The sequence below is a fragment of the Brachyhypopomus gauderio genome, chromosome 9 (assembly GCF_052324685.1).
Source record: "Brachyhypopomus gauderio isolate BG-103 chromosome 9, BGAUD_0.2, whole genome shotgun sequence".
Taxonomy (NCBI): domain Eukaryota; kingdom Metazoa; phylum Chordata; class Actinopteri; order Gymnotiformes; family Hypopomidae; genus Brachyhypopomus; species Brachyhypopomus gauderio.
In genome coordinates this window covers 19,389,485-19,416,984 of record NC_135219.1, presented here as the reverse complement: position 1 = coordinate 19,416,984, position 27,500 = coordinate 19,389,485, and the positions used below count along the sequence as shown (strand labels likewise).

The following is a 27,500-nucleotide window of genomic DNA, read 5'->3' as shown; positions in this document are numbered from 1 at the left end:
TGTATGATTCACTGTGTGCTGGTCTATCACAAGCTATCATCTCTCTGTTCTCTTTATGTGTATCAGTCTTCTTCTGTCTGTCCGTCTTTCTGTGTGTGTGTGTGTCTGTGTCTGTGTCTGTGTCTGTGTGTGTGTGTGTGTGTGTGTGTGTGTGTGTGTGTGTGTGTGTGTGTGTGTGTGTGTGTGTGTGTGCGTGTGGTTTACACAGGCTTACTTGTACACAGAGTTGCCAGTTTATAAGGTGTTCCAGATAAATAGCTGTAGACTACCAGAGCTTTTGACTGATATTTGTCTTGATCTCCCATCAACTCAGCTCTTTTTCTAGTGGTCTTTTCAGAATGACCTGTTTTATCTTTTAAAGAAGAGTGTGTTATGTCTCAATACATGCTGGATGCTGTAGTGTATGTTGTGGTATGTTGCTAATGCCTCACCCTTGGACCAAAGCAGGTCACTAGTGAAAGAAGCTAATAATTGTTCACGCAGCCTACACAGGGTACAGGTCTCTCAACTGATTTCAGAATACAATAACGGTGCGAGCAGTGTGTGTGTGTGTGTGTGTGAGTGTGTGTGAGTGCGTGACGGGTCCTATTGAGTTATTGCTGAAACAGCTTTGTGGTTTTGTACTTACTGAACTATGCTGTGCTCTTCATATTTTTCAATAGTTTGTCTGTGTATCGCTATTAAACGCTACAACCGCAAAACCAACACGCTGCAGACATCCCAGCAGCCCTTGCAGGCTAATCATATATTAGCAGCTGCTATGCTTTCACAAATCAATATTTACTTCATTACATTAGGCAAAAGGACCTAATGAAAGCCTCCATAAATAAACTCACAAAAGCTGCTCACACACGATGGTGCTGACGTAAGATCTTACCAAAAGCACCTCTATACTTATTTTAATTGATGACGAGCGCTCGGGCGGACGGGTTTAAAGATGTAGCAATTGGTTTGCCTGGCAACGTACGGTTTGCTGATGTAAAATTCACTATTTGTGTGATTATGAAACAAGTACCAATGATTTAATACACTCATTAGCCAACTGTTGAACGTATTGAGCTAATTTTCTAGACTGTGTAACTTCTAGAAGTGAAGTATTAGGTTCTTGTCAGCATGGTTTCTAATACCTACAGCCTTCTAAAACTAAATGTCAATTTGAACAAAATGGCTTCTTTATTTTTTATTTGCAGTGCAACATTGGTTTGTTAAAAGTACAGTACATATCTTTGTTATTACTAATAACCGTATATAACTGTTATTTCTAAATACAGTATATATCTCCGTCACTGCTAAATATGGAATAGCTTTAGATTTGATATAGTTTTTTCCACATTATTTTGCCAAAGGCTCCATACATCAGCTGGGAAGTGGAAAACAAACAACAGGGGTACCCCCTGTTGTGAAGCGTCTCATCAAAGACATTGTGTGTGTGTGTGTGTGTGTGTGTGTGTGTGTGTGTGTGTGTGTGTGTACGAGAGTGTGAGTGCTTTTAAAATGGTTATCTGTGTTATCAGTGAAGGTGTTCCAGGTTACCATGCTAACCACCTGTCCCTCAGTTTTCAGGACGCTTGCCATCCATTACAGCCCTCCTTTGTTAACAGTGTGTGTTATCTCTTATCCCCCCCCCCCCCCCCCCCCCACACACACTGGGCGTGAACCCTCCATCTCCAGTCTGTGTACAGAGGATCTCCGGTCAGTAAAGCCTTTTGTGTGTTTAGTTTTAATATTGCCACCATCTCTATTTGAATCGTAGACTTGATGAATAAACATGATGAATAAATCACGGTTCTGTTTTATTGGTTTGCTGCATCTCCTGGTGCTTCTGAAATTAAATGTTGAAAATCTGCTTTCAAACGTCGTTTTTGAGACAGATTAAACTGGTGAACATCAACACGACAGACGTCGTTGACGGCAGACCGTCTATCGTACTGGGTCTGATCTGGACCATCATATTGTATTTCCAGGTAAGGGTGCATAAAAAGACACCTGAACAATTTAAATAATAATAATTATAATAATACATGAGATTTTAAAAACACTTTTCATGAATCCAAAGATCCTTACAATTACAGACACACTTGAAACAGTTCATCTTTATTAATTAATTAAGTAAAGTATTAAAATGATTATAATTGTTTAGAATTAGATTTAAAGTGTGTTGGATTCTTACAGCAATAACAGCTCTGGTCTCTCCGCCCCCTGTCTGTCCAGATAGAGGAGCTCACCAGCAGTCTTCCATCTCAAAGAGGAGAGACCAGCAGCACCTCCTCAGTGGACAGCTCTAACAGTACAGAGGCATCCAGCCCGCCCGTCAAACGCAAGCCCCGCCTATCCTTTCAGGGAGGGGCCAAGAAAGCTCTGCTCAAATGGGTTCAGAGGACAGCTACTAAGTAAGAGCATTAAACAACCACTTCACTCCTGGCGTGCCTTTCTATTTTCTCTCATTTAAAACACACACATTACACTACAGCTGCACTGAATGCAGTAACTCACGTACTAATCGTGCACACATGCCGATTATGTAAGTAAAATGAGCCATTTTTACAGTCACATTTGCTTATGTTTGGCAACTCAGTTACAATCAAGCTGCAGAATCTTTACTGTGGTGGGCCCCTATTGTGGTGGGCCCCTTTTCTGTTGAGCCCCTACTGTAGTGGGCCCTCACTGTGGGCCCTTTCTCTTGTGGGCCCCTACTGTGGTGGGCCTTCACTGTGATGTGCCCTCACTGTTGTGGGCCCCTTCTCTGGTGGGCCCCTACTGTGGTGGGCCCCTTCTCTGATAGGCCCCTACTGTAGTGGGCCCCTACTGTGAGGGGTCCTCACTGTGGTGGGCCCTCACTGTGGTGGGCCCTCACTGTAGTGGGCCCCTATTTTGTTGGGCCATCACAGTGTTGGATTCTCACTATGGTGGGCCCCTACTGTGGTGGGCCCCTTCTCTGATAGGCCCCTACTGTAGTGGGCCCCTACTGTGAGGGGTCCTCACTGTGGTGGGCCCTCACTGTGGTGGACTCCTATTGTGGTGGGCCCCAACTGTGTGCTCTCCATTCACTGAGGCTGTGTGGACTTCCAGGAGGCTGGGCCTGGACGTGAGGGACTTCGGCCCCAGCTGGCGCTCCGGTGTGGCCTTCCACGCCGTCATCTTCGCATTGCGCCCGCAGCTGGTCGACATGGAGCGCGTGTGGAACAGTCCCAACAGAGCCAACCTTGAGGAGGCCTTCTCATTGGCCGAGAGAGAGCTGGGTATCCCACGCCTGCTTGACCCCGAGGGTAAACGCCAGCGGATCGCTCGCACACGCATGGACTGCATGATTTATTCATTCAATCATTGTCCACAGGGCAATTTTATGTCACTTCAATACATGGGATCTTATGAAGAGAAATACATCAAAATAAGTTTAAAATAAGTGAAAATGCAAAGGTTCGTGAAATATCTGTAATGTAACAGGCTGGACTCATCATTTGATTTGATGGTTTTCGTTGTGACTTGTGCCACAATTTCCAGAGAAATAAAATTCCAACTGAATCTGGGCTTAGAAAACGCGAACGTAGTTTTGTTTGATCACTGGAGGTTTTGGGATATCTGCATGCTGTCTCCTGCACCTCTGTGGTCTTTAGATGTGGACGTTGATAAGCCAGATGAGAAGTCCATTATGACGTATGTGGCCCAGTTCCTGAAGCATCACCCCGACCCCCAGGAGACAGAAGCACAGGGGCAGGCGGACGAGGTACCGTCTCTCTCACTGTCCACACCAAACACACATCAGCCACTCAGCTTAGTCCCCTGTTCTCTGTAACGTGTTCGTCTCTCCTCATCACTCTCTCTAATGATGTAATGTCCTTGTTTGTTGTGCTGGCCTGTGTCCTGAAGTTTGCTCTCACCCCTCGAGCCATTGGGGAAATGTTCGAGGAAGGCCCGACGAATCTGGTTATGACTGCGGCCCATGTCTCCGTGCCTGGATCATGGCATCGTGCCAGCTTCTCCTGTAGCTCAAATTACTTTCTTGTTCTGTGGGAATTTATTGCCATAACATGGGACAAAAAAATGGCCGCAACACGCAATATAACCGACAATATACATATTCTTCATGAATATAATTTGAATGAAATAGCACGCATTGTGCTGAAATTCCCAGGATGTCGCAGGGCTCGCGGTTCTCCCGTTCTTATTACCATTACATTAGGGCTGGAGCTCTGGCCCGCATTTACATAACAATGCCATCCCTTGGCATGCTGCTAGTGCCTGACATTGACAGTCTGACGATAAGCCTCAGCAGACCTCAATAAGTCATGTTTTATAACAGGATATGCTGATTCTGCATTCTCCGTGCGGTGAGCGTACCGAGCTAAGTAGTAGCCCTCTCTCCCTCTGGCCTCCACACCATTAAAGCCCCATGTCTAATGGCTCCGTCACTGGTCTTTAGCTCTAATTAAGTTAACTGGGAAATTTCATTGATATGAAAAAGGAGACCGACAAAATAGAAGCGGGGGTCACGGGGTCGTGGTGCTCACCAGAGGTATCGCCCGGCCGCGAACACGGAGATCTAAGATGAAGCCGCCCTCTCACGCTGCGGCACACGAGCGACCCCGTCCTGACGGGATTAACGGAACAATGTCCGCTGCCGTTCACGCCCGTTCACTCGGGTGGCCACGCTCACAGGAAATGTCAGCTCGTGTAAAATGGTTATCCCCCCCGCAGAGCTGTATTTTGGGCTCCCCCGTCGCGTGATTCGGGGCAGATGCACACAATGAAGAGGCAGAATACCGCACTCAGCAGGGGTGTCTCTCGACAGCTTTAAACGGGCCTAAACTCTTAGCCTGTGTTTCCACTGCCTGCTCTAATTGCTTCCTGAGCCGGGGGCTTAAGCTGTGTTAAATGGCTCCGGGTGAGGAAGTGTGGCCGTCCCTAGCAGCCTTTGACTCGATGTAAATGTATTTATATTTGTTCATTGTTTCTGCTCCTTTAAGTGCTGGTAATTGTGGAGCTGAGGTATAAAGGATGGTGGTTATTATTAAAACACGATATCCACAGAATTTTAAATGAGTGTAAAAGGTTTTCTGTTAATGCACTCTCTCTGTATTTTTTTGCTTCTCTCTCTCTCTCTCTCTCTCTCTCCGTCTCAGCAGGAGCACAGGAAGGCCCTGAAGGAGCTGAAGGTGTGGACTGAACAGTTGGATAGAGACTGTGTTCAGGCTCAGAGGGAAAAGGGAGACCTCAGTCAGCGGTACCAGGTAAACCAGGCCACATCGTCCTTCACCGGCCAGCAGGCCCGACTAGAAGTCCCCTAAAGTCCGATGGGTCCTGAAATATTCACACCAACTCTGGACAGTTTGCTCCAAAGAGAGTTAAGAGCAGGAAGCAGGCCAGTGAAGGCTTGCATTGCATTTGATACCGACACCCAAGCCCAGATGTTGTTATTATATCCATAATTATGAGCCCACAGCACGCTGCAGTGATCACACAGCTGCTGGTGTGTGTAGCCAATCTGTTCCTGACCAGAAGCAGCCCACAGATAGATGGTTTACGTGGCGATGGAGGGGACAAATGAGTGGTGAGCGTGTGGATGGATGTCAGCAGACGCGTAGCCCCAAGCACCTTCAGCATTCGTCATTTTTTTCTTCTCTTGTTGAACCGAACACCTGCGATTTAGAACAATGCATCATGGTCCCTTTGAGACAATTTTCTGATCTCACTCTTGTTTTCCACTGACCTTTCCACCTGTCTTTTCATCGCTCCTGCACCCTGTATTTTTGCTTTTATTTATTTTTGTTCCATCTCTCTCTCTCTCTCTCTCTCTCTCTCTCTCTCTCACCTCAGCGCTTCAACCACTACCGTACGCAGTATGAGATGAGGAGGAGACAGGTGGAGTCATGCATTCACTCCACACAGAAGGGTGGCATACTGACTTCAGATCAAGCTCTGGTTAAGCAGGCCTGGGAAAGACTGTCTTCTAGGGTGAGACACACACACACACACACACACACACACACACACACACACACACACACACACACACACACACACACACACACACACACACACACATTCTATACATGTGCTAAAAAAATCACGTTTTCCATGCAGCTCCTGGACTGGCATCTCCAGCTGGACGGCGCTCTCCCCAGTCCTCTGGGAGAGGCGGCCGTATGGCTCCACCAGGTGGAGAAGATCCTGCGAGAGGAACTTCTCCCCAGGCACACGCACCAAGACACGGCCGCCGCCATCCACAAGACCCGCCGACGGCATCAGGTGCGTGGGGAACGTGTCTCGGCATGAAGCGTGAGCATGAAGAAAGGCCAAGGGAGATCTTCTGAGATGACTGGGGTGGCTTTGTTCCTCTAGGAGCTTCTCGGGCAGCTCGAGATACACCGGCAGATCTTCCAGGGTCTCCACAGACACACGGGCGTGGGTGGCACTCCTGTTCCTGAGGACCAGCTTCAGGATCTGACGGAGAGGTGCGCTGGGGAATACGCTTGGCTTGTCTTTAAGTAAAAAACGGGACGATGTTTAATCAACATTGTTTTAAGCAGTTATTTTTAAAATCCCCAAAGAGGAGGTTACAGATGAATGTGGCCCTTCGGCAGTGAGTGATCTAGTGGTCTAGCCGGCTTTAAATGGGTTTTTTCTGGCTAAAGCAAATATTTTGTAATCTTAGGATGAAATAATTGCACCCAAAAATTGCTGTCCAACTCCTCCCAGATTCAACTACGTATCTACAGTCTCGCACGTTCATTTGAGCAAGCTGGAATTCTGGGAGTTGAAGTACGGTATGCTGGCGTTCCTGTCACTGGGCGAGTCCAAGCTGAAATCCTGGATCATCAAATACGGACGGCAGGAGACGGCGGAACATCTGCTGCAGAACTACGTGGTAGTAGTTCGGTCTTTCTACGAGAACGAATGTTCACGAATGCCGTTTCGTTTTTCTTAACCCTGTCCAGTCTCACTCCAGCAGAGGGGTTAGACACACTGGAGCTTTCTAAAGGGGACGCAGTGACACACGTTGGCTTGTCTCACACCTCTGTTCTCCGTGTGTTTCACTAGTTGTTTGTGGACGGCCAGCAGTTCTTCCAGAAGTACGACTCCAGCTTCGTGGCACTGCAGCACGCCGCTGCCGTCTACATAGACGCCAACAGCTCTGGTGAGACTGGCAGCCCATTGGTCCAAATGCTCAGATCCCTGTGAAAATTCCGGTTTGAGCTCCTCACAGAAGACGGTGCCAAACAGAACTCAGGCTGTACCGTTTCAGACTGGACTCTCCTCTGTTTTCCATAACGAGTGGGGTCAAAATCTGGCGTGAAATTGCTTTTAGAGTACAAATTTGATGTGCTCTGAAGTTCATAATGCAGAAACAGCCGTCATAAACTACGCAGGATAAAAAGGAACTCGGTTCATTTATTTGAGATCAATGTCTTCTCCATTCGCCCTCCCTCTGTCCTGGAGGATGGGAATCGTAGTCCCTATCACACCATATTCCATATTCCTTACTGTTAAAACCTTATGGGCTCAACAGTCAATCAGTCTAGGCCTGTATCTTTCTCTCGCTCTCTTTCTCTTTCCCTCTCTCTCTCCCTCTTTCCCTGTTTGGTTCTCTCTCCTCAGGCTACTGCTAAATGAGGTTTTCCCAGGCACAGTATTCAGGGGGGAATACCACTCCATTAGTGGAGATATTCTAATTGGGTCTTCTCGGAGCTGTAGCCATGCTAACATGTTGCTCCCATCATGCCTCTGGCCATGGGCGGGCTCTGCCCCAACCCTCCCCACTGTGATTGGTGCATGTTGAAATCATGAGACCCCCCACATGAGCTTTGTTTTAGAATTTTTGCCAGATAACATAAAAGACGGTTTGGGTTTTGTTAGTTTAATTTAGGGTTACTAATTATTTTTTGGGGTTATGTTAAATTTAAACTGTTCAATATTGAAATTTGTCTTATTATTGTTCATGTTTTACATATCTCCACATAGGCTCACTGCTTTTGTATTCCACCGTGAGAATGTGCTCTGAATATAAGGAGCTAAAAAAATGTTGTGTGTGTATGTGTTTGTTTGTGTGTGTGTTTGCATGTGTCTTTTATTTATTTTATTGTTGCCATTGTTGGGCCCCTGAACAAATCCCATAACCCTTAGTTACTCAAGAGGCAGTCAGTCATAATTAAAAAGTTGCTTTGGAGAATAGTGTCAGCTACAGTGTTATAAATGTAAAACTTTTGGAATGCTAGTGCAGCTGTGAATGTGCATGAATTAGTGCTTATTCCAGATGTCCTTACAGAGATTTTGACTAGGGTGTTGTAGTGTATTGTGGACTTGTAAAAGTGTGTGTGTGTGTGTGTGTGTGCGTGTGTGTGTGCGTGTGTGTGTGTGTGTGTGCGTGTGTGTGTGTGTGCGTGTGTGTGTGTGTGCGTGTGTGTGTGTGTTTGGGGGTGTGTGTGTGCGTGTGTGTGTCTGTGTGTGTGTGTGTGTGTGTGTGTGTGTGTGTGTGCGTGTGTGTGTGTATATGTGTATGTGTGTGTGTGTGTGTGTGTATATGTGCGTGTGTGTGTGTGTGTGTGTGTGTGTGTGTGTAGTGGAGGAGGGTGTGAGGCGTTTCCTAAGGGATGTGGTGGATCAGTGGAGGAGTCTGTCGGTGGAGGTGCGTAGTGTTCGCTCCATGCTGGAGGAGGTTCTGGGCAACTGGGAGAAATACAGCAGCAGTGTGAGCTCACTGCAGGTCTGGCTGGAGGACGCACAGGGAGCACTCAGACAGCCCGAGAACACCAAACGAGTGAGACACACACACGCACACACACACATACTCACGCACGCACACACGCACGCACACACAACACAAACACACACACACAGAACGTTTACCTGGTACATCACTGGTACAATCACGCTCTCTCACTCTCTCTCACTCTATTAAATGCCCCTGTTGTTTTCATCCACTACAGGAGTTCTTCAAGACCCTCCCACACTGGATGGAGCAGCACGCTATCATGAACGATGCAGGAAACTTCCTTATCGAGACCTGTGATGACACAGTGTCTCATGACATAAAGCATCAGTTGCTTCTCCTCAATGGCAGATGGCGAGATCTGTTTGGAAAGGCCAGACAGGTATATATATATATATATATATATATATATATATATATATATATATATATATATATATATATATATATATATATATATATATATACGTGACCATCTCCTGATATATCCCCCTTCTGTTAATGTCCAATCACAAAGAAATCTCTGAATACGCTGAAAGGTCATTCAGTATGGAAACTGCAACCTCTTGATTTGTAAGCTGCTACTGGAATCTCGGGCTAAGAAATGGACCCCTGATGAGCTGTTTCAGTTACTTCTAGACCGATCAGTTCAGGGAGAGATCAGTTCATGTAGATTTCTGAAGCTGTATTGTTAACCCTTCCCCCCGCAGTATGCCCGCGTTAACGAGACTCATCCTCAGACTGAGAAGGAACAGAAGGAAGCTACTGCTGCTCTCAAAGACTTTCTAGAAACTTCTATGGCCAAACTTTCGTCTCCTGTTCAGGTGTCGCTGCCTGACGTCACAGCCTTCATGCAGTATGTGGAGGTAAGTCTTGAGGTAACCCTCAGTAACGGCTTTGTTGCTTCTGGCTCTGTAGAGACAGTACTCCACTCACCCTCCCTCTTCATCGTGAAGGAGATCAAGCTCAGGCTCCCAGCCACTGAGGCCCAGTACAAGATGGCCGCCCGCTCTGCCCAGCTCCAGGTTGGAGGCTCCGTCAGCGGTGATGGATCTCAAGCGCTCTCGGCTATGGCGAACATTAAAGGGCAGCTGCATAAGGTGGGGTGAATTCATTTTACTTATTTAGCAGTGTACGGCAGAAATCATGGAAAAAAAACCATTTACAACACTGCAATGTTGAGGAATATCAATGGCCAGTGAAAAACTGTCTACAGATCTACTGTCTGTTAGTAAACGCAGAGCCGGTCCTGTGGCAGGTCCCTGGCAAGTGTGTTAGGCAGAACACAACCTACTGTCACTTAGCATATATATAGCACAAGTTGGCTATTAATCTGCAGACCCAGAAACTGCTCTTGGTCTGTGGAGACTCCTCAGTATTATTTAACATTAAAATATTGGCAGAGATTAAACGACAAAACAGTAAGACATTTTAAGAAATTTACTTGGGCTAAAGTCCAAGTTAATGCACCCACTTTGTGTGTATCTATAGCCTGTTTGTGTGTGTGTGTGTGTGTGTGTGTGTGTGTGTGTGTGTGTGTGTGTGTGTGTGTGTGTGTGTGTGTGTGTGTGTGTGTGTGTGTGTGTGTGTGTGTGTGTGTACTCAGATGAAGGAGAAATGTCCAGTGGTTCTGAAGGAGTGTCAGACTATGCTTCCTTTACTGGAGGAGCTAGAGAGGCAGATCTCTGCTTTCTACCAGACTGCAGAGCGTGCTGGCCACATCATCACACAGTCACATGACCAGCACAAGAACCAGGTGAGAGTGTTACATCATCACACAGTCACATGACCAGCACAAGAACCAGGTGAGAGCATTACATCATCACATAGTCACATGACCAGCACAAAAACCAGGTGAGAGTGTTACATCATCACACAGTCACATGACCAGCACAAGAACCAGGTGAGAGTGTTACATCATCACACAGTCACATGACCAGCACAAGAACCAGGTGAGAGTGTTACATCATCATCTAGTCACATGATCAGTACAAGAACCAGGTGAGAGTGTTACATCATCATCTAGTCACATGACCAGCACAATAACCAGGTGAGAGTGTTACATCATCATCTAGTCACATGATCAGCACAAGAACCAGGTGAGAGTGTTACATCTTCATCTAGTCACATGATCAGCACAAGAACCAGGTGAGAGTGTTACATCATCACACAGTCACATGACCAGCCCAAGAACCAGGTGAGAGCATCACATCATCATCACAGTCACATGACCAGCACAAGAACCAGGTGAGAGCATTACATCATCACACAGTCACATGACCAGCACAAGAACCAGGTGAAAGCGTTACATCATCACACAGTCACATGACCAGCACAAGAACCAGGTGAGAGCGTTACATCATCACCTAGTCACATGACCAGCACAATAACCAGGTGAGAGCGTTACATCATCACCTAGTCACATGACCAGCACAAGAACCAGGGAAGAGTGTTACATCATCACACAGTCACATGAACAGCACAAGAACCAGGTGAGAGCATTACATCATCATCTAGTCACATGATCAGTACAAGAACCAGGTGAGAGTGTTACATCATCATCTAGTCACATGTTCAGTACAAGAACCAGGTGAGAACGCCCATGTCAGGAGCACTGGGGGATCTGGCTCAAAGTCCTAGAACAACAACAATGATGCAACTGTGACGTGTAGAGAAGATAACCTGGATAACCTGCTCTGCATTATTTAATATTAGTGAAGCTGTGTGTGTGTCTGTGAATCTGCTTTGTCCAGTTTTTTAAAAATTGTTGTGTTTCAGTTTGACTAATGTGTACAGTTGTGTGTATGTGTCTCCACCAGGAGCTGCTGGCTCAGCAGCAAAGCTGTAAGCGGTGTGTGTGTGCAGTGGAGCGCAGTTACCTGGCCCTGCAGAGGGCGCTGTGCTGCACAAAAACTCTCTACAACTTTGACCCGTCGCTCCTGCAAAACAGGGTCACCGAGCTTCAGACCACCGCACAGGTCAGCCTCCAGTCCCCACGGTAGCGGTTCCATCTCCACGGTAGCGGTTCCATCTCCACGGTAGCGGTTCCATCTCCACGGTAGCGGTTCCATCTCCACGCTACTGCAGCAACCTGCCACACAGGGTGGAAACGACACCTAGCAGGGCTTAACCATATGTTAACCATTTTTACATTTAGAAATCAGCTTCAGCTTGCAGATCAATGCAAAACACCGGAACAATACGTACTTCTTAGCGTCAGTGGCCAATTAAAAGTGCGTGTTTAGCCTGTCGGGGGTTGGGGACACGCGGGGTCCAGAGGTGTGACGTGGTCCCCGTGTCCCTCCTGTAGGCCCTCATGCAGGAGGTGCTGGAGTGGAGGAGGGTGGCGGAGGCTAACGGCAATCTGACCCGGAGGTTCGAGGAGTCTCGCGCCGAGCTGGAGAAGGTCCTGCAGGTCGGGCAGGCGTGTCTGAAGGAGAGCGGAGACCCGGCCGAGCTCTTCAGCAAACACAGCGTATGTCACTTCGCCCTCGGGGCAAAAAGCCTCGCACAGGCGGGTTTGGGTTTATTACGTATGCAAACATCTATTTTTCAATCTCTGGTTTATGTTTCTCTGTATATGATTACTGTGAGTGAAACATATTACCTGAGGAAGTGTCAGTATTTCTGTCATGTGCAAAGCAGCACACTGTGGCATTGTCAGGAACATACTGAGGTGTGTTTACGGAGGTCAGGGGTGGTCAGAGACTCCTTCTCATTATCGCGTGTCTCCCCTCACACTGTGAGTGTCGTTAAGAAGAGTGTTGTCTGCTTAGGATTTTTTTGGGCGGCTGGACCAGCGAGTTTTGAACGCTTATCTGAAGGCATGCGATGACCTCACCGATATCTTACCTGAGGAGGAACAGGAGGGTCTCCAGGAGACGGTTAGGATGTTGCACAAACAGTGGAAGGTGAGTGTGATGCTGACCCCATCACACAACAGTTCACCTTTGGCTTAAATAAGCTACCAGGTGTGGCTCAAGTTAACATTGAACTTTTGACTTTCTACTGTGTATGTTTGCGTGTAAAAAGGAGATCCAGGCTGAAGGTCCCGCCCACCTTTTGAGGCTGAAAGCAGAATCGGAGCGGCGTAGAGTGATGACATCACTGCAGGAATGCAGGGCGGAGCTGCACAGAGAAGACAAGGCCCTGGTCTCAGCCGGCAGCGAGAGGGTGATCGGAGAACACAGGGTAGGTGTGAGGAAACGGGGAGAAAGAAGGAGAGAGAGATTGCACCCAGCGTGTCACTTTGTGGAGGATACAGCCGTGAGAGTTGGGAGATGGAGCTCAAATAAGCGTTAGTCGAAGGTCTACAACATTTCAGCAGCAGATATGTTTCTGGAGAGCCGTTGTGTTTGCTTCCTCAGGCCTATTTCAGACAGAAGGACCCCTTCTTTGTGTGTGAGAAGAGACTAATAACAATGGAACAGCTTTGTCAGAAACTTCCGGAAAATGACCCAATGCAAAAAGCTCTTCTAGAGACCAGAGGTCATTTGTCAGAAGTCAGAAGTGACGTTGAAAGCGCCCTTGTGAGACTCCAACAGCACCCAGACAAATGGAGGCAGTGGCACTCCAGGTGAGGAGTGGGTGGTGTAAGGGAGTAGATGACCAGCAGAAGTGCTTCATCGTCAGAGGTCCTTGAGGGGACGGAGATCTGAGGGGTGTGCCTGCTGTGTTTCAGGTTTGAAGAACTGTCTGACTGGCTCTCCTCTCAGCAGACAGCCCAGAGAGGTGGAGAACACTCTCCTGAGCAGGTCAGCTCACCGTGGGTGGCGCAGCGCTCTGTAATCAATAGACAGACCGATTCTGAGAAAGCGTTAATCCAGCGGTTCTGATCCCAACATTCAACACTCACCCGTCACTGCTACACCTGTCAGAGGGTGTATGCTTTCTAAACTGTTGGCAGCCTGATGATTCGCGTCTCACTAGTGTCTCACTAGTGTCTCACTACCGCTCTGCTCCACCCACTCCCCATAAATATACGTCTCCTTCTCCTCTATCTCTCCATGCTTACAGGGTAGAGAGCTGAAGGCTCCAGAGGAGGTGCTGGGCTGGCTCAGGACCCGACTGAAGGTGTTGGAGGATCTGAGCGCGGACACAGAGGTGCTGAAGCAGAGGGCGGCCCTGGAAGAGCTCTCGATCCAGCTCACCCACCTCTCCTCTCTGGATGAGGTAAGAGCACCATGCATGTGTGGAAGCCCCAGGGCCCAGTTCCCTACTACGTAAGCTGTAAAAGGGACTTGATGATAGATGAACACATGAAAAAGAAGATCAATTCACAGTGTATGGGGCCCTTTTTGAACAGGTGACGGGTGAAGATGTTTGGCTTTGTGGTGTTCAAGTGTATCTTCACTAACATTGCTCTTGGTCTCTGTGTGTGATAAGGAAATGTCTTTAGACGGGCACAGTGAGAGAGGAGGGGAGGAGTTTCAGCAGGAAGAGGAGGAGCTCCAGCAGGAAGAGGAGGAGCTCCAGCAGGAAGAGGAGGAGCTCCAGGCTCTGGGCCACAGCAGAATCCTGAACGCAGAGCGTGTTACGGAAGCCAAACAGCTGCTGTTGATCCACCAGGTGGGGTGATGTTGCGATGGGCTGCTCTGCGAATCGTGCCTGCCAGAATGTCCAGTCAAAAACTGAACGAACCAGCAGGAACCTGAGCCACTGTCTTGTGTTGAGCAGCAGAAGCTGAAGTCACGGAGGAGGCAAGACCAGGAGGAGTCAGAACCACAGGGACCCGGGTCTCGCCCGTGTGGGCCAGCGCTGCAGATCGGGCCCGGAGGAGAAGGCCGAAACAGTTCAGCTCAGGAGGAGCATCTGCAGGTGTGGCTACTGAACCGTCTCTAGAAACGTGAAAATGTTTCTCCGGGAACCACTTGGTGTGACTGTGATTGGACTAGTGCATGATAATTTTCGTATGTATTTTAGGCTACTGTGAGCGCATGGCAAGAGTTTGAGCTGGAGAGAGAGGCGGTTTGGCAGTTTGTGTGCAGCGCCACTCCGATCCTGCAGAGGGAGCTCGTCTTTGGCAGCCTGGAAAACCTCACCACCGAACTGGATTATGCTAGAGTAAGAGCAGAGTCAAATCTGCATACTAAATATCAATTGTAAAATGAAATCTTCAGTTCAGATCACAGCATTTTAATTCTAATTATTGCCTTCATTTTCCCTTTCGCCTGTGCGTTTACTTGTCAAAGTCAAATTTATTTGTATAGCTCTGTGTGGGTTTGTGTGTGTGTGTGTGTGTGTGTGTGTGTGTGTGTGTGTGTGTGTGTGTGTGTGTGTGTGTGTGTGTGTGTGTGTGTGTGTGTGTGTGTGTGTGTGTGATGTGCAGGAACTTCACATGCAGACCGGTGCCTTCATAGAGAAGGCTGAATCACTGGTGAACAAGGCGTCCCAGATTAAGCTGGGCTCCCACAATCAATCCCTACTGTCCAATCAGGCCACGGCTGCTGTAGAGAAAGTGCAGTACGTGCGGGCTGGCCTTGAACAAAAGTGAGATCGCTTTAGCATTTGTGGGAGGAAACATACAATCTTGCAGCATGGCACACGTTCAAACTCCTTGTTCATGCAGGGTTTTGGAGCTTGAGGAGATGCAGAGACACTGGCAGCACTTCAGCAGTGAGTTCAAAGCGTTCGCCTCCTGGGTGCGTGAGACGGGGAACCAGCTAGAAGATGTTCACTGGAGCGCAGCTCCACTGGACCAACAGATTCACAGTGTGGAGGTGGTGAAAGCTGGCCTACAGGAGAAGATGAAGATCTACAGTCGGTTGGAGGAGGAGTCTCGTGGTCTGAGTCGATTTGTCACTCCGGGGAAGGCGGAGCATATCAAAACGCGCTTATTTCAGATTGGCCGGCACTGGGAGCAACTTAAGAGCAGCGTGAAGCAGCAAGAGGCTGAGCTTCAGGCTAGCTCTTCACACAAAATGAAGTTAACCGAAGATCTGGATGAGGTGCGTCCACGTGAACCATTCATCTCTGCTTGATTATATGGACTATATTATATGGTTTTATGGATGTTAAACGCTTAGCCTGACCTTTTGCTACTGGCCTTATTACCTTAAGGTGAAAAATGTGATGGATGAGCTCGTAGACAAGTTGAATGACTCGTTTACTTCCTGCACATCATCGTCAAGAACTTACCAAGCTCTGCATGATCATATGGTATAGTGTTGTATTTTTACTATGGAGAGAAAGTTTTCTTTTGCTGAATTTTTTCTGTACTAAAGCACATTTACAAAAGTCTCTCTCCAAATAACTTGCTTAGAAGTCCCTAAATATGTTTCCTTTATAGATTATATATGAAAGCATGTTTGCTTTAATTCCAGGACATCTGGCAGGAACTGAAGCAGCTCCAGCCCAGGCTGGTGGCCCTGAGCCTGGGCTCAAAACGGCTGTCTGACGGAGGTCAGGTGGAGAAGGAGGTAGCAGACCTCCAACAGACTTATACCGAGCACACCAATGAAGCTGCCAGAAAACAGGCCATACTGGAAGACCTGTTGACTCTGTGGCAGAAGTAAGTTCAGCTTGTGTGTTTGCCGCTCTTTGTGTTTTCGTCCTCCGTTGGTCCAAAGGCAGAAGGTGGAGAAACCTACTGACCTCCTTCACACGACTATATCCCCACACTACTGTCATATTCATAACCACTCTATACTACTGGAGTGTGGTTTAGTATAATAATAAGTGAGGGTTTCAGAAGTTCTGTGTTTCTTTTCTTTTGATAGGTATGAACGGGATCTCTCAGCCCTGCAGGGATGGCTGAGCAGGTGTGAATATCTCTGTAACTCTGAAACTCCATACCTGACCACAGACAAGGCCAGGCTTCATGGCCAGCTGCAAATGCTGCAGGTAATTCATCTTAAACTCCTGCTTGGTTGGGTTGGTCTAACTGTTAACACACTGACCACTAACTATAACATTGGTCAACCAGTGAGCAGTGTGCCAACATCAGTGGGCTTTTCAAATACTTTTTTGTTGATTAAATTGAGATCACTTGCTGTTTGCACGACGTAATCAGTTAATCCAGAGCTGTAATGTTCCTATCGGCCAGGACCTGCAGTCAGAGCTCCCCTCTCAGGAGGCTTTGTTGGAGAAATTGGAGGTGCAGGTGGAGTGTCTCCACCCTACAGTGTCAGACCGGACGGGAGAACTCAGAGAAATGCATTGCAGCCTAGAGGAGAGATGGTGCTCCCTCAGTACAAACATACCCAACAGGTAAAAAAAAAAAACAACCAGTGATTTTTCAAAAAGTGCTTCCCAATGTGGACTTGAATTCAAGCAAAATTCTGGTGGAAAAGTTCTTTTGAATGCTTTAAAACTGTGTCCTTGATATTGTTTATTTTGAATATTCATATCTTGTGGTTTCCAGGATTCAGGAACTTCAGGCCCATCTTGCTAAGCTGGAGCAGTTCAACCAGGCCCTGGTGGCCCTCACCCAGTGGAGTGAGAACTTCCTTGGGCAGCTGAGAAGTAAATCCAAAGTCATTACAGATGACTTGACCTCTGTCAGTGTCCAGTTAAAGGTAAAGAAGAAGCCACAACCTCATATTCATCCAAATACTCTCAGTTCCTACATAAACTCACACATACACGTACACTATATGTTGTGTTTCTCCACCTAAAGGACGATGAAGCTCTTCTCCAGACACAAAAAGAGGCAGCAGATGGCTTGCAGCAGCACATGGAAACGCTAGGTCCCTCTCTAGCTCCTCTGGATCTCCAGTGCCTTCAGGCCAGAAAGGAAGACTGTCTTCAGCTCTATTTTGAGGCCCAGAACCTGGTGCAGCGCCGTGGCGAGGTTCTGGTTAAACTCGAAACCTTCTTGGTAACCTACAAATCAGCTACTGACTCGATACGGAACCACCAGGTAGCAGTCGAAGGCCAGGGGAGCTGGGATCAAGCCAAGGCCGGGCACCTGAGCCAGGAACTTGGGCAAATGGCCCAGGAACTGGCCTCCCTGGAGGTTCAAGCTATGAGCTTGGATAGCGGTCTGAACAAGGCATGCCTGCATCTGCACAGCAGCGATGGAGACAGAGTGTCTTGCAGAGGGCTGGTGGACAATCTGGGGTCAGGCCTCCAGACGCTACAGAGGAGCATGGGTTCGAGGCAGAGCGAGGCGGAGGCACTAGCCGCCATGTGGAGCTCTTTCAGGGGTAGGAAGGAACTGCTTCTGAGGAGCCTTGAGGAGCTGGAGGAGAAAGCTAGAAGAACGTGGTTCACAGAGCCAAGCACACAGAGCTTTCAGCAGAGGTAATCCATCTAGACCTGTTTTAGCTGTCTCTGCTGTCTACATTATGCTATTTACCCCATAATATTAGGGACATGAATGAGACTAGTTTTAAATTTCAGTGCCATTGAATTAATTAATTAAATTGGTTAATTAATTAATTTAATTAGTTAATTAAAATTAGAACTGTTTTGTTTTTTTTTTTCATCTAGGCATAATTTTGGTCTGGGAAACTGATTTTAGTGTGTTATTGTGAACTAGATATCATGTTGGTGAAAATGCTTGTCGGCAGCGTTTAATTTTAACGCTCGTGGTCTTCGTCCTTGTGTGCGCCTCAGGCTCTGGACGTTAAGTCAGTTGGAGGAGGAGCTTCAGGCTTTGCAGCACAGCCAGCAGTGGTTGGGGGAGAGAGGGGAGCAGCTGGCCCACAGAGACCACGAGCTGGCGGGGGAGGCCCAGCGGGACGTAGCTTTAGTCCAGTCCACCTGGAGGAGGATCAGGAAACTCATCTCTGAGGAGTGAGTGTCTCAGAATGAGAACCAAAGACAAAACATCAGTAGCCAAACGCACTCGGCAAACAGGAATTGAAGTCAGCAGATCATATAATGTGCAAACCTACAAAAGTACGGATGATGTTATACCATAAGTGCAAAACCACCAGCATAAATGCTGAGATTATAGAGAGGGCATTGTGTGAGCATCTTCGAGGGCCTCAATGGAGCACCTTTGCTCATCAGTGTCTACCTGTCCTGTTTGTGCAGTCAGGAGCAGTGTGGGGTGCTGATGGAGGTTTGCAAGGAATACCAGACTCTCAGGACCAAAATCAGCTGTGTCGTTGAGAGGGCCCGCGCTGTGGCGGCCGCACAGTCCAGCCGGAACAACCCCGAAGACGTCCAGAGAGCCCTGAGCCGAGTCGGTGTCCTCTCTCTCCCCGCCACTCTGCTTCTGGTTTTTTTATGATACAAAAACAAATTCAATCAAAAATACGAAATTATTTATTATGAATATCCTCTCGTCTTTAGCTGGAGGCGGTGCGGCTGGAGTTGGCAGGCACTCGGGAGGAGCTAGATCTGTTCGTGACTAAAGGCAAGTGCTTCATCGGTGAACTGAGGAAGCTTCCGGAAGACATGGGAGAAAGCGTCCGCGCGGAGATGGACCGCATTGTGGATACGTGGCTGGATGTGAGATCTGTTGATTCTTTTCTTTCGTTTGTTTAATAAAGCATCATTTTAACAGTAGCTAAATGGAAAGATGTGTACAAAATGTGCAGGATATGTAGCCATTACCATAATGCTAAAAACAACATTACTCAGGTGTTCCTTGATCTGCCTCTGTTTATATTAGACATCCGAGAACACGGATGCCGACGTTGATATTCTTACGGTGTCTGTCGCGCTGTGGAACGAGATCAACTCGATTGCCAACGACATTGAGTGTTGGAGTGCCACCTCTGTGAGTGAGCTCAACGAGGGAGCCGTTAGCCTCTTATCCAGCCCTGACATGGAGAAGCACCTCGCTCAGTTTAAGGTCAGTGGGAAGGGTGGGCAGGTCCCCACGATGCCCCGGGACAAGGAAAAAGGGCCGAAGGGGCCAAACGGAGCTTCTCCGGACCCTACCGGACGCTGCTGTGTTTTTGTGTTGGACCAGCTGGACCTGGAGGGGAAGGAGGAGGTGCTGGAGACCCTACAGGCCAAAATGGGCGAACTGCAACAGGTGCTGAAGACCCAGCAAACACCTGCCCAGCTCCAGGTAGAAACAGCCTTTCAGGGTTTCACGTTCATGCGGTTGTTTGTGAATCTACACAAAATGAGTAAATGCGAATACTGTGCATATGCTTTGGGGAAAGGATAATTTCATGCACATTTTCCTCTTACTACTTATTTATCTCTAACATAAAATAAAAAATAGCTTTATTTTGTTAGTAGGACTAAAAGTAAGGCCTAGCTATGACCTATGTATGACCTGGCATAACAGCAATAGAAGCTTATGAACTCCTATAAGCATCATATTCCATTTCTTATAAGGCAATGGAAGCTGACCTGAGGAAGAAGGTCTTGCGTGCTCGGGAGGTCTATGAGCAGGCCGGGGCGATCCTGATGGACTTCAGCTCACAGAGGCAGCACATCAAAGACATCATATCTCAGGTGGCTGAGCAGCTGACGACCATCGAGGACACGTTGTCGGAGCTATCTCAGACATCTGATCCAGAAAACGTAGCCAAGATAAAGGTTAGTAAGAACCAACCATTCTTTTCTGCCCACTCACTTGGTCAGTTAAGGCATGTAGGGAACCATTATTTCTGAATAATGGACAGCTAACTCTATAACTGACCACCACTATGGCAACCAGTGCTCAGATGTTATTAGCTACATAGTCCTGATCCCGTTTTTTTTGCAATCTTTGAGTTGGGGACCCATTCAGCCTGTCCAGTTTATTTTGCAATAAATAATAGCTGGGTGTTTATCCTTAACATGTAGCGTAGTGAATCTCATTCATCCAGCATGGCAAAGTCAGTGAATCTCTGCCTTTTCTGACTAAAATGAATTTGACAGTGAGAACACAGACCACTGAGTCTCTTCCGTACAGTAAAACTCTGCTTGGGCCTCTTGTTCTAGGACATCCAGAGGTCTCAGAAGCAGGCAGATGGCAGTTTGGATGTGGTGAGCGAGTCTCTCAGGGCGCTGTGCAGGGCGTACCCAGCTCAGCAGCTGTCCTGCCTGGGCCAGGACATCACCGGCCTGGTGAAGAGGAGTGAGGCTGCGGTCCATCAGTCCAGCCGGATACTCGCCACGCTGCAGGACACGCTAGTGCACAGCTTTAATGGTGAGGGGAACCCTAGTGCATAGCTGTAATGGTGAAGGGGAACCCTAGTGCACAGCTTTAATGGTGAGGGGAACCCTAGTGCATAGCTGTAATGGTGAAGGGGAACCCTAGTGCACAGCTTTAATGGTGAGGTGAACCCTAGTGCACAGCTTTATGGCCAGGGATGTATAGTGTAGTTTTAATTTTGAGAGAGAGAATGAGAAATGCAGAGAATATGGGGGAACATGTCCAAACAAAGAGCATCTCTGCTTAGACATGACCACTAAGCTCGGTTAGCACTAGAGTCTCGAGTCAGGTGCAGGCGATACGTATTGTTTGTTGTTTTCATAATTATGCTGCCTACCAAAACATGCAAGCTGCACACCTGTGCCACGGACACCTTATCTCCCACGGACCGTATGACAGGTCTCCTTGGGAATTGATTAGATTTTGTTACTAGGACAACAGAGAACCGGTCCTTCCAGACACGCCCACACAGGCCATCTGGTCACATAAGCACAAGTGTGGCTAGTGCCATGCTAACAGCAGAGCTCTCTGCCTGTCTGTCTCTCCGCTCTATTCCTCTAACCTCTCGCTCTCTTGCAGAGCTCACGCAAGGTTTCCATCACTGGCTCTCAGAGCTGAGGGCCGGAGCTGAGGTCTGCTTTGAGGAACCGGGAGATGTTCCTGACATCACAACACAGCTGCAGCAGCTCAAAGTATTGCTTAGCTCAGTGCACCCTACTCCTAACTATCTACAACTCTGTTGAATTTAATACTCATGTTTCCGAATCCAACTGTGCTCAGATTATGCTCAGATTATGCTCAAACACTGAAAATTATAATATTTAAATTTGAATAAGTATTTTTTTGTCGATTGAGGCTTGGGCTGCAGAATTTGTCGAACTGCTATGAGATGTCTGCCGTCTTCAGGAGGTGCTGGAGAGGACGGGCGAGGGCGAGGAGCGTATGGCCCGCTTGCATGAAGAAGGGGAGAAACTCCTGCACTGTCTGTCCAAGACTGGAGCTGGGGCGGTGCAGGAACGCCTGGCCTCCTGTCAGCTGGCCCTGGAGGAATTAGTGGGGACGTGCAGACAAACGCTGCGCTGTCTGGAGGAGAGCGCCGCTCTACAGGACGGGTGAGGAAATGTGTCCAAGAAAGCGAAAGCGAATAACATGAAACGGCAGCTATGGGCTTTTTTTCTTCAGCCACATTTTTGATAGGAGCCTCTCACGTTTTCACTTAAGCACGTTTCACTGGCTTAGGTTTGAAGTACGTGTTGAGGAGCTGAAGGACTGGCTGCACCAGATGAGGGCGAGCCTGCAGAAAGAGCCTCCTCTCTGGGAAGAGGACCCCCCAGCAGCCCCTGACTGCACCGCCGAGCTCGAGAAGATGGAGGCATTTCACAGACAGCTGCTAATGAGGAGGTGTGTGCCTGGTACCATTTTTTAAAACTTGTGATTGTGTGTGAGTGAGCTCACAGGAAGCCATTTTCTTCTCAATATACCAGGCATCTTTTGGTGTTGTTCTTGTCTCGACTGAGAAAACATGACAGTGGACGTCTCGCTGTTGCAGAGCGTCTCTTGAGCGCCTGTGCCAGGTCTCCCTTACCCTGTCTGACGGTGGTCGGGGGGCAAGTGTGGCGGCCGGCCCCCCCCTCGAGGAGCTGCTCTCCTCCCACCAAGCTCTCCTCCAGGAGACCTGGGCCCGGCTTCGCAGCCTGCAGGAGTACCAGGCCTTTGGGGAGGCGCTGAGGACTATGGGGGATTGGCTCGGGCAGGTGGAGGAGAAGCTGGAGAAGCTGGAGAGTACAGAGGGGAGCAAAAAGGAAGTTGAGGAGAGACTGCAGCGAGTGCAGGTATGTGCCAACAGAGGGCGCTGTTATTTTATGTGTCTCATTAGAGGACAGATATAGGGTCCCAAAGCCAAGGCTCTGTCCGAAATGGCGTACTTCCCTCCTATACAGTACACCAAAGCAGTACGCAATAAAGGGTAGTATGCCAGAATACATAGTATGCGTTAAACAGTAAGCGAAAATTATCCGGATATCTTTGTGAATCGGGAGCCATTTTGAAGTATGTGATTGCAGCACACTGTCCTATCCCATGGTTCAACTGGAGCATTTAACTATAATTGTGTGATGTCATATATCATATGACATTGGTAAAATGGTGGACGTAGTATGTACGAGGTTGTATGCATACTACCCAGCCACCTACTGAAAGAACATAGGCTACTGCTTTAACAGTTGAGCAGAATGTACTGCATTGAAATCTAGTGTGTACTGCTAATGTACGCCATTTCAGATTCAGAGTTAGTCTACTGCCTACTGAGATACCTTAACCTGGCTGAATTTTAAATCAGTATCAAATGGTTCCACAGTCACTAAAGCAATTCGATCAACGCAAGCACAATTTTTGCTCCTGGTGAAATAATTTTCAAATATATGTTATTCAAATTCTCTCTGCTGTTTCTAGAATATTAAGAATTATTCAAATATATTTCATTATATAAAACCATATAACAAATTTTCCCTCAGGTTAATTTGTGACAATTTTGCATTTTTCTACACAGAGGGATTAGCATTTACGCTAGCGGAGTTTGAAGCCTCAAAGTACTGTGGTGGAAACCCAGCTAGCCAACAAACACAAGCTTGCCAACGTAACACAAGTAACATTGGCTTATCTAATGCAAGAATTAAAATAAAATGGGGTAAAAATGGGAAGAGGAGAATCCATCGTGCTGAAACGCAGAGGCAACGCTACTGAGTTAAATAAACACTGGTGGCATACATTGGGCGAGAACAAACTGTGAAATTGCTCTCTAACTAACGTCTCAATAATTATCTCATAATTATGACTTGCTCTTTTATAAGTGAGTTAGTATCTCACAATTATTATTCAGTATCTCATTATGGAATACTATCTCATAAAAACGAGATAATCTCATAATTATGAGTCAGTATCTCACAATTATAACTTAGTATCTCATAATTATGACATGCTATCTCGTAATAATGAGATACTACTTATTACTATCTCGTAATAATGAGATACTACTTATTATCTCATTATTACGAGATATTAAGTCATTATTACACGATAGTAAGATACTAAATCATACTTATGAGAAAGTCATAATTATGAGTTAGTTTCTCATATATTAGTATCTCATTATTATGACATGCTAAGTCATAATAACGAGATACAAAATCATAATTATGAGATGCTAACATACTTATGAAAGAGCAAGTTATAACTATGAGATAATGACTGAGACACTCTAGAGAGCAATTTCATAGCTTGTTCTCATACAATGTATGCCACCAGTTGAAACTAATTTTGCCAGGGGCAAAAGTTGTGCTTGCATTGAATAATGGGATTACTTTAATGGCTGTGGAACCATTTTATGCTGATTTTAAATTTGGCCAGATTAAGGAATCTCAGTAGGCAGTAGACTAAGGCTCAGTCCAAAATGGCATAGACTACTTAAGCAGTAGGCTACGCACTAGATTTCAAAATTCAAAATTCTGCGAGTAAATTAAAATTATGAGATATTAAGTCATACATACATACATACATAATTATGACATAGTAAGTATGGACTTTTTTTGCTTCAAGCGGCAGAAATAGCTTTATGCTTAATAAGCTTAGAAATCTGTTTTATGAGGATAGACGAGGATAGATGAGGATAGATGGTGTCTAGAATGCTGCCTACTGAAACAGCTGCCTATGTAATCAGGACCTACTTAGACAGCACACTAGGTTTGTGAAGAGACCCATAATGAATGAGTTCTCATCATTTGGGATATTTCATTTATGTATGTGCTTTTAGATCACAGGGGGGAAAAAGTGATGTTAACACGAATCAGAAGAAACAGTATGTTTTCTATAACTTTCCAGAGCTAGTTGAGCTTCATATATTTCAAATACAATGGGAGAACTCAAAGATCACATAGATGGGACAAAGAATCTTGGTTGTAAATGAATGATGAAAGAATCCAGTTGAAGTTGCGTCTTTAATGCTTTTGTTACAGTATCCTCTGGAAATGATTAATAAATCATACATTTCAATACAGATGTTAAGCTTTCACTGGCAATGAGTTGCAATTAGTTAAGATGTTCCAATGGTCTGACTGTCAAGCTTTAGTTAGGGTGTATTTTTAGAAAAGAATGTCAGTGCTGGGAATGCAGTATTTCTAAGGTAGCAGCATCCTGTGTGTGTGTGTGTGTGTGTGTGTGTGTGTGTGTGTGTGTGTGTGTGTGTGTGTGTGTGTGTGTGTGTGTGTGTGTGTGTGTGTGTGTGTGTGTGTGTGCGCGCAGGATATCCTGTTAATGAAGGGTGAGGGTGAGGTAAAGCTTAACATGGCTGCTGGGAAGGGGGAACTCGTCATCAAGAACGGCGGGGAGACCCGACAGGAAGCGATCCGTTCTCGGCTCCAGGAAGTGGAGGAGTCATGGGCAGCGCTACTTTTAAGGGCCATTAGCTGCCACAGGTAAAGTCAGGTCTGGTGCCCTCTGTGGACACCTTCACTCTCCACTAACCAACACCATTTCTCCTCATCACCACCGGTAGCATCACTATAAGTGATATTCAGTGTTCTGTTCTCTGTCTTGACTCCTGTTGTGGCATAAACAGAAATATGTTTGCCCTATTCCCACGATTGTTACAAGCCCCCTGTAACAAGCCCCCTGTAACGAGCCCCCTGTAACAAGCCCCCTGTTACGAGCCCCCTGTTACGAACCCCCTGTACCAAGCCCCATGCTGTCATTGCTGTGATTTCCTGATGCCATTTCAGTGCCAAACATTTTATCAGAGTGTTACAGTGCAGACAGCGGGTGCTTCAGTCCTTCACTGACATGTTTGCCAGCACCTGGGCCATCATCAATTACACTAATGATTTGCTACATTAAACTAAATGGCACACAGGGCATTATAGCAGGGCTAGGGGGGTTTGGAGGGATCGCTCACCTCTCCGTTCAGGGGTTTTGCCTGATTTGGCCACTGGATGCATCGTGTGGCACTGTTTGATTAATTCTGGGACGTCTGTGCCAATTGGCTGCCAAGAGTATTGATTAAATGATTAATTAATAATAACCTGGTCATGGTTTGAATTAATTCTGCATTATTTATTATTCATTCGTTTTGAATTCATTTCGCGCTGGAAAATGTCACGTTCTGGGGGAAAAAAGAACAGACACAGATGCTACCGATACTATTTCTCTTATTATACATACACGCTGAACGTTATTTTTTCATTGTTGTTGTGGAATGTCATCTGTTTTCATTCCAATGTTATTGCAGTTGCAGAGTGGTCACAGAGGCCGATGAACGTGTGTGTGTTTTGTGTCTCAGCCGTTTGGAGTGGACGGTGAACCAGTGGGAGCTGTTTGTGGAGTCGCGGGCCCAACTGCGGAGCTGGTTGGAGGGGGTGGAGGCTGAGGTGAAGGGCCCTCTGGAGCCCCAGCTGGGCCTGAGGGAGAAGAGACAGCAACTGGAAAGGCTAAGCTTGCTGTCAACTGATGTAGAGGACCACCAGGGGGCGCTGTGCTATCTGGAAGAGAGCGCGGCCGAGCTGTACAAGCGCACCAGAGACCCCACCTTCAAGGAGGAAGAGACGGCCCTCCTCAGGGCACAGTTTGATGACGTCAGAGCCGCGGCAGAGGTGATGACTTGTAAATTGTCATGTCGGACTTAATTGCATACCCTTTGATGTGGATGCTTGCTATATTGTGGGAATACATGTGATTAAATATGATCAGAAATATATAATTCTTTAAAATATCATTCTTTTAAAGAGATTACACTTTGGTTTTTTTTTTTTGCAGGAGCGAGTCAGACTTTCAGAAGGTGTTGTTTTTGAGCATGAGAAGTACATGGACACAGTGAGAGAGCTCACTGATTGGCTAATGGCCAAAGGGGAGGAGCTTCAGCGTTGTTCAGACCCATCTGGTGACTCCGCCTCCATTCAGCAGAAACTGGTGGAAGTTCGGGTGAGAAATTGAAAGGAACAGAAAAATTTGCTTCATCATAAAATGTTATATACTTTGAAAAACCTGATAATATGGGCTATACCTGATAATATGGGCTATACCTGATAATATGGACTGATATGTGTTACGCCTTCCATCACGTTCAGTTGTAAATTAAACATCAGCAGTTTATAAACATACGTTTATGATTACGTTTTCTAAACATAAATTATAAGCATAAATTAAAAGAAATATAATCCTCATCACTCCTATAGAACTAGATAAATCTTTCATTTTTCTTTTTCATTCATATTTTGAGTATTTTTTGCAAAATAATTTTTTTGCTTTTTGTTTGGGTGAATGGTGAAAATGTGAGAAAAAAATGTGAGAAAATCTGGATCATCTTACTGGAAATGAATTTGCCCTTGTGTGTGTTGTGTCTGTGTGTGGGTGTTTGTTTGTGGGACACTTTCACTACAAGGCACATCATTACCATATGGGGAAGTGTACACTGGTCATATGGACCCTAATTACATATGGGGAAGTGTACACTGGTCATATGGACCCTAATTACATATGGGGAACTGGTTTGACCATCAGGCTCCTGCGTATCAACATAATTTGCACTTTATACAAACATTTCTGAACATACAATATCTGAACATACAATATCTGAACATACATATCTGAACATACAATATCTGAACATACACATCTCTTCTGAGCAGTGGACGAATGTGGCCAAACACAGTAAACAAACAATCTGATAGACACTGAACATGATGGTGGAAAGAGGAC

At 46.6% G+C, this 27,500-nt stretch overlaps 1 protein-coding gene across 1 annotated transcript in view; it reads left to right on the top strand.

Annotated features, from left to right (window-relative positions):
• Positions 1-27,500, top strand: part of syne1a (spectrin repeat containing, nuclear envelope 1a) — a 123,783-nt gene that overhangs the window by 24,290 nt on the left and 71,993 nt on the right. Inside the window, 48 exon segments of the mRNA XM_077017736.1 lie at positions 1,672-1,692; positions 1,872-1,964; positions 2,212-2,390; positions 3,070-3,266; positions 3,615-3,724; positions 5,121-5,228; positions 5,815-5,952; positions 6,082-6,246; positions 6,340-6,452; positions 6,697-6,865; positions 7,039-7,135; positions 8,559-8,755; positions 8,925-9,089; positions 9,418-9,573; positions 9,664-9,807; positions 10,314-10,463; positions 11,527-11,685; positions 12,018-12,182; positions 12,484-12,618; positions 12,740-12,898; positions 13,075-13,283; positions 13,389-13,461; positions 13,724-13,879; positions 14,093-14,275; positions 14,384-14,524; positions 14,630-14,770; positions 15,036-15,196; positions 15,276-15,654; positions 15,767-15,865; positions 16,030-16,217; positions 16,426-16,549; positions 16,752-16,915; positions 17,070-17,223; positions 17,325-17,950; positions 18,266-18,445; positions 18,689-18,839; positions 18,950-19,108; positions 19,272-19,454; positions 19,575-19,676; positions 19,952-20,155; positions 20,543-20,750; positions 21,336-21,448; positions 21,663-21,868; positions 21,996-22,157; positions 22,306-22,588; positions 25,053-25,225; positions 26,086-26,395; positions 26,559-26,723. Of these exon segments, the coding sequence (XP_076873851.1) occupies positions 1,672-1,692; positions 1,872-1,964; positions 2,212-2,390; positions 3,070-3,266; positions 3,615-3,724; positions 5,121-5,228; positions 5,815-5,952; positions 6,082-6,246; positions 6,340-6,452; positions 6,697-6,865; positions 7,039-7,135; positions 8,559-8,755; positions 8,925-9,089; positions 9,418-9,573; positions 9,664-9,807; positions 10,314-10,463; positions 11,527-11,685; positions 12,018-12,182; positions 12,484-12,618; positions 12,740-12,898; positions 13,075-13,283; positions 13,389-13,461; positions 13,724-13,879; positions 14,093-14,275; positions 14,384-14,524; positions 14,630-14,770; positions 15,036-15,196; positions 15,276-15,654; positions 15,767-15,865; positions 16,030-16,217; positions 16,426-16,549; positions 16,752-16,915; positions 17,070-17,223; positions 17,325-17,950; positions 18,266-18,445; positions 18,689-18,839; positions 18,950-19,108; positions 19,272-19,454; positions 19,575-19,676; positions 19,952-20,155; positions 20,543-20,750; positions 21,336-21,448; positions 21,663-21,868; positions 21,996-22,157; positions 22,306-22,588; positions 25,053-25,225; positions 26,086-26,395; positions 26,559-26,723 (8,217 nt within the window).